General features: G+C 40.4%; 1 protein-coding gene across 3 annotated transcripts in view; it reads left to right on the forward strand.

Moving 5' to 3' along the window:
• LOC102218395 (protein Daple-like) overlaps positions 1–13,997 on the forward strand; it is a 48,088-nt gene that overhangs the window by 31,476 nt on the left and 2,615 nt on the right. For 2 of the 3 annotated variants that reach the window (XM_023352861.1, XM_023352862.1), the window contains exons 27-30: positions 35–201; positions 1,444–1,593; positions 1,679–1,812; positions 1,887–2,109. In XM_023352861.1, coding sequence (XP_023208629.1) covers positions 35–201; positions 1,444–1,593; positions 1,679–1,812; positions 1,887–2,109 — 674 coding nt within the window. Of the gene's footprint in view, positions 1–34; positions 202–1,443; positions 1,594–1,678; positions 1,813–1,886; positions 2,110–13,997 lie in introns of those variants that run through there. The other variant, XM_023352864.1, reaches the window with a different exon arrangement.

Genomic DNA, 13,997 nt, shown 5'->3' on the forward strand with positions numbered 1-13,997 from the left:
TCTGCTCTGAGCCAGACTCTCATGTTCTCCACAGAGACCAGGACCAGCTGCACGTCTCCGTCCTGCATCAGCAGAGCGGTTCTGTTCTGGCTGGGACGCGAGGGTGAGTCGGCCATGTCTGAAGAGAGCGTGATCAACTGCACCATCAGCCATGAAGTCCACCAGTACGTCTTCTCCTGCGTCTACATCCTGGTGCTGCTGGTGAGAGGCTCTCCACCCGCCGAGCAACGCTTCAGACTGAGAGGGCGGCGGAAATGCAGCTTCCTGCCTGAAGCGGTTGCTGCGGTATAGAGGAAGTGCTGCTGCAGTGACCAATCAGCAGATGGTTGCTATATCAATGCGGTCGGTTTGGAGAGTTCCTTGATATTGATTTGAAGCCTCTAGACCAGGGGAGCACAAAGCGGGTCCCTGAGGCCCGGCATCCTGCGTGTTTTAGTCTCTTCATGGTTTCACACAGCTGCATCCAATGATGATCATTAGAGGCCTAAGAAGAACATTGACTTCCTGAAAAGGTTGTTGGTACCAGCAGGGAGGGAACTAGAACATGCAGGATGCCGGGCCTCCAGGACCCACTTTGGGCTCCACTGCTCTAGATGTTCTGTTAGATCTGTTGTTGAAGCTGCTTCTGCCTGGTTCTGGTCCAGTCTGGCTCACACCATTTAAAGACTTCTAGAAAACTATAAAGATTATTATGGGGTGTAAAACTGTTAGGCTTTTAACTTTATGTCTGAACAAAGTCTTCAGAAAATGGACCCAGATGTTCTGGAGAAGAACTGAACCCTTCAACCGACCAGAAACCTCTGATGGCTCAAAGCTTCAGCACCACAGCAATAGACCATGAAGTTCTTCAGCTAACGTTAGCCTGCTAATGCTAGCATGCTAACACCACAGTATTCTGTCCTGTTGCCCAATCGTAGCACAGCGACGTCTCGCCGACCTCTCAGCGTTAACGTCACTCCAAACCATTCGCTGAGTTTTTTGTTGACGTTTTCTATATTATTGGAAGAAAACGCAGCAACCTAGCTTAGCCTCAGTGTTATGTGATACATGATTAGCTGGTGTTTGCAACTGTATTTGGGGCTCAGCCAATCAGCGCCAAGGAAAATAAAAAGTGCTGATTGGCTGAGCCCCAAAAGCAGCAATTAGGAAGACAGTAGATGTGCTGTAGTGCTAAAACTGTCTTCATGCATATTGAGGCATATTCAGTATCTGAACTATCAAAACAAGCAAAGTTCTGAAGTATTTGTGATTTCTACCTGTGGTCCAAACTTAATTGATTTCCCCAAACATCAGTAGACATGGACAGATTTTAAAGAAATTAAGAAACTGTTAGCATTAGCATATCCAGGCTCACAGTCAGTGAGTGACAGGAAGCTGGTACCAAACACCGGCAGTCCGATATAATCCCAACACATGAAGTCAAACATTGGTGGTTGATTGCAGGTGGGCGTTCCCTCCAACCTGTACTCCCTGTACCACGCTGCGGTCCAGCTGAGGCAGAGGAACGAGCTGGGGGTCTACCTGCTCAACCTGACCGTGTCCGACCTGCTCTACCAGGCGTCTCTGCCCCTCTGGCTGCAGTACATCTTTCGGGTAACGGGTTCTGCTGAAGAGAAGACCTCTGAAGGATTGATAAAGTTTTATGACAGCCTGGTTGTTTTTGTTTGTCTTCTTTCAGAATGACGACTGGCAGCACAGAGAGTGGTTGTGTCAGCTTTGTGGTTTCCTGCTCTATGAAAACATCTACATCAGCATCGGCTTCCTGTGCTGCATCAGCGTGGACCGCTACCTGGCCGTGGTCCATCCTCTCAGGTAGATCCGCTGGAACCGTTTCACACCGGCAGCTTCAAGCCACACGGAAAACGTTTCTGCCTTCCCGTCTCCAGGTTTACCTCTTTCCGCTCTATGACTGCAGCATGGATCGCCAGCGCCACCGTCTGGCTTAAAGAGGTAGCAGTGGGTGTGGTTTTCTTTCGCCATAAGGAGGTGAGCAGAGACCAGACCAACCAGTCGGTGTGCTTCGAACATTACCCCATGATGCCGTGGGAATACTCCATCAACTACTACCGCTTCAGCGTCGGCTTCCTGTTCCCGCTGGCCATCCTGTCCGTAAGAAACCGCCGCCGTCCGCTGTGACAAACTGATCTGCTCCGATCCAGATCAATGTCTTCAGGAAGGCTCCAGGTACCGATTGACCCCGGACCAGGAGCCTCACAGCGCCGTAAGGTCGTCACAGTTGACCTCCAGCCAGGTTCATGGCTGTGCGCTAACTAGCCGTTAGCTGCGTCGTCACAGCACGTCTCGATGCTCAACTCCAACTTTTTCATGAAATCTGAATTTTTCCGCATTATGGATTATTTCGATTATGGATCTAAATTAATGCGAGCAGTCAGACCTCAAAGTGAACAGCGTTACCCTAACGCGGTCTGTTAATGGCGGTAAAGATGGCCGCCGTCTCTGATGGATTGTAATGTTGCAGAGCGACACGGTCAGGAAGCTGATAAAAAACTAACAGCTAACAGCAACGGCCTTCGGTTCTGACCCGGTTCTGTTTGGAGTCGGATTGGACTCAGGCTGATTTCATCGCTTCATTATCATTTTAGACATTGTTTAGATTTACCGTCCGTCTTCTTCTTCTGCTGAATTATGGCGCATGTCTCACATCAACATAGGATAAATGCGACGTTCAGACTGACGGCTGTCATTTAGTCCCATATATGGAAGTGGAACCGATTGGACTTTTATTTGCACAAAAGATCAGAATTGGGTCTTTCAGCTGAAAAGTCTGGATTTGGGTCGTAGCCAGTGCGATTGGCTCCACCACTAGAGGGCGCCAATCGCACCTCCACCCATAGACATAAAGAATAGACCGCTCACAGATCGCTCTTGTCTATTGTTGCTGACTGGCCGCCATCTTGGACAGGTCGACGGCTCCCTTGAGCGTTATATGCTTTTTTGATTAATAATAACTCACTAAATACTAATCCGATTTTCACGCGTTTTTGCTGTAGACTTAAATCAAACAGCTATCATAGCTTCATGTACAAGGACATTTATTTGAAGTCTTTTTGAACTGGATTGATACATGACTCAGCATGTAGCGGCCACTTGGAATAAACAGCCAGAGGCAGGAAGTTCCAAACCGTTTAATCTGGACTTTTCTGGTCATAGACACCGTGAAAACTGTAGCATGAAATAAAAGGATACAGAATTGTTGGACATGCTTAACTCTTGTATAAAATTAACATATTAATGTTCACATATACAAAAAAGAATACGTTGTGTCTTTAGCTCGTCAGCATACACGGTTTCGGTTTTAAACAATAAAGTTCTGTTGCTTCTTAAATAAACATAATAATAATAATAATAATAATAAACACAATATTCATACCTCATTCTGCTTTCAAAGGGCATTTTAATGATTTTCTTTGGTTTCCTTCTGGATCTACTGCTGACTCATCGTACTTAGTAAGAACAGGAAGTGCCGCATATCACAAAACACACGAAGAAGAAATCTACCGTTCTTCAAAATAAGGGCATAAATTAACCACTAGGTGTCACTGTTGGACCAATGAACAAGAAGGAGAATTTGACCATTTAGTATTTACACAGCATATCTGAATATTGTTAGTGGGGGAAAGAGAATAGAATAGAATATTCTGATTCAATGTATGATGAGCATTTTACAAAGCACACAGCCATTCATAATTGTTTTATATAAATTATTTAGGAATATACATGTTTATATAAATATGCAAGCAAAATAATCAAATATATTATAGAGAAACAAAGATAATTAAATAATTATTACCAAATAATATATATTAGGCGATGTATATACATATCAGGGCTGCACAATGGTGCAGTTGGTAGCACTGTTTCCTTGCAGCAAGAAGGTCCTGGGTTCGATTCCCGGCACGGGGTCTTTCTGCATGGAGTTTGCATGTTTTCCCTGTGCATGGTGGGTTCTCTCCGGGTACTCCGGCTTCCTCCCACAGTCCAGAAACATGACTGTCGGGTTAATTGGTCTCTCTAAATTCTCCCTAGGTGTGAGTTGCATGGTTGTTTGTCCTGTATGTCTCTGCATTGCCCTGCGACAGACTGGCGACCTGTCCAGGTGACCCCGCCTCTCGGCCGGAAGCTTAGCTGGAGAGGCAGCAGCTCCTCCTGACCCCACTGGGGACCAGGGTGTTAGAAAATGGATGGATATACATATCAGTGATATCAGGGGAGGCAAATGAGGCAGAGCCTTCACCTGCCATAATGGAAAAATATGATAAAATATCATTATATTTTATAATGATATTTTATCATTATAAAATATCAATGATATATAATTATTAATATGATATCTAATTATTAATATATATTAATAATTATATATTATTAATGGCAATAATATATATTGCTTTTTTCACCCTGTGGTTTGTACTATAAATTATTTATTTTTTATTTAGCTTTACCAATTTTGATTATTTTTTCTTCAAAATCGCAGAAGTTTCACATTTTCCCATTCAAATGCTCAGAAGTGCAGCAGGTGAGGCAGCAGCAGCTGAGCCTCACCTGGACTGATCAACCTCTCACTAACTGCACTGGCTGCTATTCTATGGGATCCTGCTCCTTCTGTCTGTACGTCACCAATAAAATGGTTAAAAACATTTAATGTATGAACTGATTTTCCATCATTTAGCTTATGTATATAACGTTCAGTGTTTTTGTGTGTAACGTGTTTCTGTGCTGAGCAGCGATCAGAAACCAGAGAACAGACTGGAGGTGAGGCAGGCAGTTCTCTGGCCTCATGGCAGGGGGCGCTCATGATCCAGACATTGAGACTCCACAACTGCAGAGCAAGAGACACAAACAGCGAGCTAGCCGTATTCATGTCTATGGAGCTAGCATACAGTAAATAAGTGAAGCTACATGCAACAAGTCTACGTGTAGCCTGGCCGATACAGAGAGAAAAAGGTGGTTTGAGTTGTACTTCCCCTTTGCTGTGCAGCATAGCACTAAATAATAATATCTATATTTCCATGTTTCATTGAGTTAACGGAATAATTGTACCTGGCAGCGCGGCTATGGATGGCATGTGAAAGTTTAGTCTTTTTCGCATGCGCCAAATTTCCATATGTGAACAATAACAAGCAGGAGGTCTTATGGTGCAATAAATGTATATATTTCACACCCGAATGTATACTTTTTTTTTTTTACCCCTCTAGGGTCTTTTGTGGCTCTAGTGCCCCTTATATGACAGCAGGCTGACAGGAAACGGGGGAAGACATGCAGCAAATGTCGTCGGGTCTGGGAGTCGAACCCGCGACGGCTGTGTCGAGGACTCAAGGCCTCCAAATATGGGTCGCGCTAACCGCTACGCCACCACGGCACACCCCCGAATGTATACTTTTATTGTGAAGGGGAGAAGGTAAGGTTAGAAGACACCAACGGTTTTACTTCATTCTACTTTTGGTTTCTATTGGAAGACATTAAGAATAAAACAAGACTCAGCAGAGAAGGTCATCCTTCCGTCGCCAACAGGCCCGACTCTCCTTGAGTCACACCTGGTAGAAGTGCATTCACACTGTAGTGCCTATTGATAGGCACGAGCAATAATCGTTTATCTGGATCAGCGGAGAGCTGGCCAGCGCGGTGCAAACAGGTGGAGGAAGCTGGCGCAGTAACAGATGCGTATAAAGGAAGAAAACATCTCCAGAGCCAAGTAATGCCAGCATGTTCTCCACCAGCTCGGAGGGCTCGCGATCCTCCAAGCCATTCAGAGAGAGCAAGCGATCCATGTTCCATGTCTGACAGTTGGTAGAGCCAAAGCAGATTCTCCTTGAGCGGTTGTACTTGTTAGCGCTTGGTGGGTTCCTCAGCAGACCATCAGACGGCGGGTGGAGACGGAATCCAACTCAGCAACTACATGGAAGTACTTGGTCTCCTCTGTGGTTATCCCATGGAGACGGAACTGGGTTTCCACATACTGGAACCATGGTTCTGGATCGTGCTGCCAGAACTCTGGAAGCTTGATAACGGCAGCAAAAACTGAAGCCGTGGTTGGAGTAATGGCCGCCTGGCAAGAAACTGGGTCCAAACCACAGCTGGAGGAGAAGCGGCAGCAGCATCTGGTGAGTTCTGGTTAAAAAACATGTTCAGATGTTTGCAGATGTTCGAGGTCACCAGTGTGGAAGTCAGCAGAAAAAGACGAAAATAAAATTTGAGTCTTGTTTTATTCTCAATGTCTTCCAATCCAAACCAAAAGTAGAATGAAGTAAAACCGTTGGTGTCTTCTCACCTCACCTTCTCCCCTTCACAATAAAAGCATACATTTTGGTGTGAAATATATACATTGTCACAAGACTTATACAAGTACATACATATATATATATATAATTAAAATTAAAAATCCCTTCTCACTATTAAAAAAGAGGATCATTTAATGCTAGCTTTGGACAAAACGTTTGGCTCTTTTCCTCTTTAATCTTGCCCGGGATCGGTGAGTGACGTTCTCCGTGAGCGACCTGCAGCGACCGCGTGCTGCTAAAACGAAACAACAACAAAGCATGTTGACGTCACAGATCACAGAGTTTAATCTCATACAAAGCAATGAACAACAAAGCTGCAGAGGAACAGAGATATGCATTTTCTCATGAAAATAAAAAACACACAAGGGGGAAGACAGACAAACACAAAACAAATACAAAAAGGCAAAAAATAGCGGCCGCTCTCTCTCTCTATCTCAGCATTGACCCAAATTTTATAGTCAGTGGGTGTTCCTTCAATTTAATATATGCAGTCAAGGCGCTCCGTTCTTTGACCAATTAGAAACTCCCTCAGCCCTCAGAGAACTTGAAAAAACTCCCCTCATTGTGGCAAAGGTGTCTGTTTTTTATCTAAGTAAGAGGGCGGACCACTTCGTGCCCATCGCTGCCTGATACGGAAGATCCCTGGCGCCAAACGTCCTAAGATGAGATTTCACAGACACCTCCGTAGTCCCCACTCCCATTGGAATGCAAATTTATTGCTCTGGTGTGGGGGAGGCAAAGGGCCCTGCTCTGTCTGCTTACCGCATCTCAGACGAGACCTGTTCCAAATAAGAGTATTGAATATAACTGTTACACATGTCGTAGATTAACTGTATTAAGCACTAAAATTAATCATTTTTCCTTAACAGTCCCCCTTTTGAGATCTTCACCAAAGATCTCACAAAAAATTGATTAAGCCTTCTAATACAGAACCAAAACTATGTATTAAACTAATAAAAAAAACGAAAAAATAGAAAACAAAAGAGTGACGTACCCTAATTATATACAGTCCCCCTTTTTAAACAAAACCCAAGGTGTAGAAAAACTTATCCTGACAAAAATAAAATCATAAAACAAAATTATCACAATACAACCAAAACACAGGACAAACCAAAACCCAAAGTATAAAACGAAAAATAAGACAGGGACATACATAGAAAAATTAGTAAGAAATGCTCTGCAACAGAAAGACAACATTCACCGCAAAATTACAGTCTGTCAAATGAGAAAGACACAAAATTACAATCTGTTGCTCGTCTTTTTCTGTTTTTTTTTTTTTTTTTTTTTTTAAATGTCCATCGACAGTCTCTCAAAAAAATATGAAGTCTTCGTCAGGAAATGTTCAAAAAATGCGCGCAAAAAACAAAACGACAGTCCTTGCCAGAGTTCACAACGAACGAAAAAACACGCAATAAAAATTAATGTCGATCCTCTTGCAGCCTGAACTCCTCGGTTGGAAACCTCAAGTTTCCACCTTAGCGTCTGTTGCTCACTGAAAATTGGATTATTATGCCAATATAACCGTGAGTTTCAAAAAGAAAGTGAAATCTCCTCGTGAGGAAATTAGATCTTTAGGAAACGACCTGTCACAGGTTATTAAACAGACATTTTGTTTTCAACATGAATTTCATTAGCATCAGAAACACAATTACAACATTCTTTATTATCATCTTCATTAATGTCAGTATAATCAAACGATGGTTTCACCTAAAAAATAAATTTGCTTTGTTATTTTCCATCCGGGAAATTATTTTAATCCTTTTATCAAAGAACGCAGATTTTGAATGAGACCACATCCACAGGGCACCAGGAAAACTGAAAGACAAAACAGAGATCAGATTTGTCCAAAGGCATCATTCATTCGTGTAATCATCACAAACATCTTCAATTCACTGTGTGTTCGAGTGAATCCAGCAACGCTCGTGGCTCTGTGACTGCTATCCTCGAAATACGTGTGAAGCCGCTGCTCCAAGCAGCCCCACCCCGCCTCGAATGACAACAGCTCGTGTGGCAGAGTCCAGAGTCCCACCTGGAGCTCGGAACTCCAGGCCAGTCTGTGTGTAAAACCATGAGCAACTCATCCCGTGAAGCCTTATCTCCTACTTTGTCCAGTTCTGCTCATCAAGTGGTGGATGTGATCCCTTCAATGTACGTTTCTATTATAATATACTATAGCTCCTAACCGATGGAAAACCCCAAAACCCTGTAATCATTTGCCTCAAAAGACATGTTTCCAAAGTAACGTTTTGCCAGAATATCAAACAAATGCAGATCTTTTCTTAAACCAATCTTGTAAAAATAGGATCAAACAAACGAAACAAAACAAACACAAAAACTTAAAATTGTAGTTGTAAAGCTTACATTTACCATCAAAAAATGAAAATCACTGTGAATTAAACTGTCCAGTTTAAATTACTTTTATAGAACAAACTAGATCCTACTGGTTATTTGTCTAAATCATTTTACATGCGTTCCTTAAACAAAATTCAAAAGAGTTAGACCTGGACAAATTATAATGTCAATGTATGCCTTAACAAATCCAAACATTTTCAAAATATACCAATTTTTACCTCGGCTTCTACTCGTCGTCGAATTTAAAGTTTTATTCAAAATCGTTTTAAATGGATGTAAATCAAAACAAAAATCAAGTTTAGAAAAATCATTATAATCCCGCCTGTGTACTTTTACTGATTAGTGATAACTTTATCAATGACAGATTCTTCAAAACATTACTTAAAACATTCATGCTCCATTAAATTAATGCTCTGAAAATGGCTAACACAATAATATTTTTAATTTCTATAATTATTTTCCCAAGTTAATTAACCAAAATATGCTTCATTATCACTATAAATTTATCTATTTTCTCAAAATGTGTTAGCCCATTATCAGAACATCTTTTAATGGAGAACAACTCAAATCCATTCAAAATAAGCACATATCAGACATATTCTTCAAAAGTTTTGTTTAAGTAATATAAGTGTTACAGTAATGTAATCAAGTAATATAAAAATAACCCATAACATATTCTCCCTCTGTATGATACATTACTGGCAAATGTATCATCATTACCTAATATGTTAAGTAACGATGTTGATGAAACAGGGTCATTATTTTACTGAGAAATTCTACCCAATACTGCCCCGTCCTAACAGGCAAACTGTCAAAACAAACAGAACAATTTATTATAGCATGCTGTAAACCTTCAAGATTACTATTTTCAAAAAACATTTCACATTACAGTTTTAAAACTCAGTATTCAATTTTACTCTCATGATTATCAAATAATTCGTTGTAGAAACTTCTCAAAAATTTTCAGCAGTGTTTGACAAAACGTGTTTACCAATTAAAAACTCAGTGAAGGTTATGCATAAACTAGCCAGAGAGACGTTGAAAAAGAAAAAATAATCCAAAAATAACAAATTGGGCCCATGCTGAAATCAACATAACAAAAAACAAAAAAAAACAACACAGGTAGTAACAGAACGACGTAAGCACAAACTGACCTAACAAGACATGAGGGGAACTTAGATAACGGCTGATCAGACCATTAACACACACTAAGGGGCAATTAAACACACAAAACCCTAACAAATACTGGTCAGTATATCACTAAATCTACAAATGAAAGAAATTAAACTAAAGACCAAATTTCCCCCTCCCCCTTTCGAACGGGTCAAGAGGAAACTGGTGACTCAAAAGAAAGAAAGTAATTTGTAATATTTAACAAATAGACAAAGAACTGACACAAATAGCTAAATAAAAAGTCAGACTAATGAAAACAAATTTAAAGATAAAATCTAAACCACTCACTACTCAATATATAAAGTAATATGAGAGGAAAACAGAAAATCATTACCAAGAGTATCTGCGTGTGACAGTCAGGACAGCCGTCACAGACTCAGTGTTGTGATGCTAAAAACTTATATTTAACATTTTCCACATTATTCCTTGCTCACTATGTATTTGCTTGTTTAAACTATCTACTTTAAAGAGAAAATGTTTCACTAAAGCTAGGAAACCAAACTGCATCAAAATCCTGTCTTATGTGATGAGAAAAGACTCTCTACAACTTCCTATAATCTATAATGTGAAACAATACCCTAAAATTTAAACAGCCAATCTCTATGTTCCTTAGGAAAAAAGAAAAATTAAATCCTTTTGTATTTTTAAATTTTACAAGTTGTATTTTTAAAGTCACTACACTTATCCGAGCAACGTCTTCTGCCAGAGCACAAAGCAAATCTATAACCCCACCATAAAACCCCTCCCTCACCTCTTGGAGGGGCTGATTTTATGGCAGGAAGAGAGCCGATAGGGATTTCAGGAGGAACTCCTAATTCTTTATTAGGCTTTGGCACTGGAATCATCAGATATGTTTTAGTTACTTCTAATTTTAAAATTTGAACTTAAAAACCTTTTTGTCGTTCCACTACTAAAATTGTAACTTATATACCGATATTTCGTAAGGAGGTACTTTAAATGATGGGAGAGAAAATAATTTGCCTTACAGCTGCTGGTGCTCCCTTGCTGAACTTCTGTGAATGGGGTTGCTTTGTACTTAAAAAAAAAAATAGTGGATAGCAAAGAGGCTTCACATGTTAATTAGTTGAATCTAGTGGGGGTAGAAGTTACAGCACAGCTGTTGCTTGTTTTCCCGTGCTGAACGTCTGTAAGTGGGGGTTGAAACTCCTCCTTGGGCTACATTATTCTCATATCTAAATAAACATACTCGTCGCTTTTTCTTGTTTTGTTCTATGTATTTATTTTTAACAATATTTTATCTATCTTAAAGTTTTGGTCAGTTTTAAAAAGACTGATTGTGAAACTATCTAAAATCGGTTGCATGCTATAGTTTGTTATCTGAGCAATTCCTCTTAGAGTTAGAGCCTGTTTCCCAAAAATCTTCGTTTTTTCAGTATCCTCCACCCATTTAAAAAGGTCCTATTGTAACTCATTGTATGTTATTCCATTTTCCTACTACCTTCACAGCCTTAGAAGGAATAATTAACATTATATCCACTATTTAGTTCTCAAGTCTATATAAATTTTTATTTAATTTATTTCATTGCTGTACCTAATCAGTTATGTATTTATCTATTCAGTGAGTTACTTTATTTTCATCCAGTCATGTATTGAGCTATTTATTCATTCACGTTATTCATGTATTTATCTATTGATTTGCCAATACATCATTTCCACAATCCTCTGTGACCTAATTTTCTTGGCTTATTCTTTCTTACTTTATTTATTTATTAAACCTTAGAACCCATAATTTATTTTCAAGTGGTTCAGATGATTTATTTAATCAAGATTCTATCCTTTAATCACCTTCCAAACTTTACACTGCAGGTCACACTTACTGCTGTTATTGCTTAATTTTTATAATTTAGTTCAATTTAACACAGAGGATGTTTGTAAAAACTGGAAATTTTGCACCACGTAACCGCACTAAAAAATTTCTCTGTATTTATAAGACATGAAATACCCAGTGATATTTTATCTCCAATCACACACTCTCTCACACCAAAATGAATTGCAACACAACACAAAAACACAGAGCACATTACAAAAACACAAAACACAACACACCTGGCCAAGTTTTATAGTCAGTCAAAATTTCATCAGTCCCCAAGTGTCAGTCTGTGGTCATTATTCTATCAAATTTAACTGTAATTTTTATCAAATTTTCTGTAATTTATATCAAATTTACTGAAGCTTCAGGAATTGTCCAATGTTTTATTAACATATTTTCATGTGTCAATTTAATTAATTTTAAACTCCAATCGTCAGGAACCTTTTAATTCCCCGTGCACGTTTAAAAAGAGAGATCTCAAAGTTATGTTAAAATCAAACCACAACCAATAATTTAGTTTTCTGGTACCAGTTTTATGTACTTAACTCCTATTTTATTTATTTATTTTTTAAACTAAACGACCACGTTTTCGCCATCGTTCTACTGTCCCCGTTAAGACGAACCCCGACCATAAAATAGCGTATAGCACGTGTCGCAACTCAGTGTCCATAATAACTTTACAATAAAACGCAGCAAAAGTAACGCACATTCACGCAAACAGCGCTTTGACAACACAGCGTTCCGCACAAAGCAATTAACGCATACACACGCACAGACACACACGGCTCCGCAGCTTCACAGCTCTGCAAATTCACACTTCACGTTTCCACAGCAGCCGGCTCACACATCACCACGCACAAAGAAATACAGGGAACACAAACACGGTTTCAGACGAACGTAAAAGACAGACGGGGAAAAAATAAAAATAAAATGCCGGCTAAAAAAATAAAAGATACACCATATTAAAGTCTACCCCAGACTATTTTCAAAATCTACCTCAGATTATTCCTCAAAATCTAAAGCCTACCCCAGGCTATTTCCAAAGTCTACCCCAGACTATTGTACGCACGAAAATTCATTTTTTAGGGACCCAGTCATTGATTCCCAGGGCAAAGAACATAATTAATAAACCCAGCCTTTTTACGGCAGAGGGAGCGCAAAATCCTCTGTCTGAACCCGCCACGGTCCCCTGTCCTGCGTATTTCCATAAAGTGTCCCACACACTATTCGTCAAAGTCTACCACAGACAAACATTCCAGCCTTTTAATCCAATTTCTAAACAACAGACTCTTTTAAAAAACAAATCTATCCTCCCCTGCAGCTTCGAAACTCTGCGTGGCCGCACACAACAAAAGAGTAATTAAAAAACGTCTTACCGCACGAGCCGGACGGATCGATCGGGGAGAGACCGCCACCCGCCAAGATTCCAGAACCGGACGAAGCCCCCAATTATTAAAAAAGAGGATCATTTAATGCTAGCTTTGGACAAAACGTTTGGCTCTTTTCCTCTTTAATCTTGCCCGGGATCGGTGAGTGACGTTCTCCGTGAGCGACCTGCAGCGACCGCGTGCTGCTAAAACGAAACAACAACAAAGCGTGTTGACGTCACAGATCACAGAGTTTAATCTCATACAAAGCAATGAACAACAAAGCTGCAGAGGAACAGAGATATGCATTTTCTCATGAAAATAAAAAACACACAAGGGGGAAGACAGACAAACACAAAACAAATACAAGAAGGCAAAAAATAGCGGCTGCTCTCTCTCTCTATCTCAGCATTGACCCAAATTTTATAGTCAGTGGGTGTTCCTTCAATTTAATATATGCAGTCAAGGCGCTCCGTTCTTTGACCAATTAGAAACTCCCTCAGCCCTCAGAGAACTTGAAAAAACTCCCCTCATTGTGGCAAAGGTGTCTGTTTTTTATCTAAGTAAGAGGGCGGACCACTTCGTGCCCATCGCTGCCTGATACGGAAGATCCCTGGCGCCAAACGTCCTAAGATGAGATTTCACAGACACCTCCGTAGTCCCCACTCCCATTGGAATGCAAATTTATTGCTCTGGTGTGGGGGAGGCAAAGGGCCCTGCTCTGTCTGCTTACCGCATCTCAGACGAGACCTGTTCCAAATAAGAGTATTGAATATAACTGTTACACATGTCGTAGATTAACTGTATTAAGCACTAAAATTAATCATTTTTCCTTAACATCACCCACCGCGGGTGGTTCTTATCCTCTGAGCTCGGGTCCTCTACCAGAGGCCTGGGAGCTTGAGGGTTCTGCGCAGTATCTTGGCTGTGCCAAGGACTGCACATTTCTGGACTGAGATGTCTGATGTTGTTCCT

Source organism: Xiphophorus maculatus, chromosome 19, assembly GCF_002775205.1.
Source record: "Xiphophorus maculatus strain JP 163 A chromosome 19, X_maculatus-5.0-male, whole genome shotgun sequence".
NCBI classification, from domain to species: domain Eukaryota; kingdom Metazoa; phylum Chordata; class Actinopteri; order Cyprinodontiformes; family Poeciliidae; genus Xiphophorus; species Xiphophorus maculatus.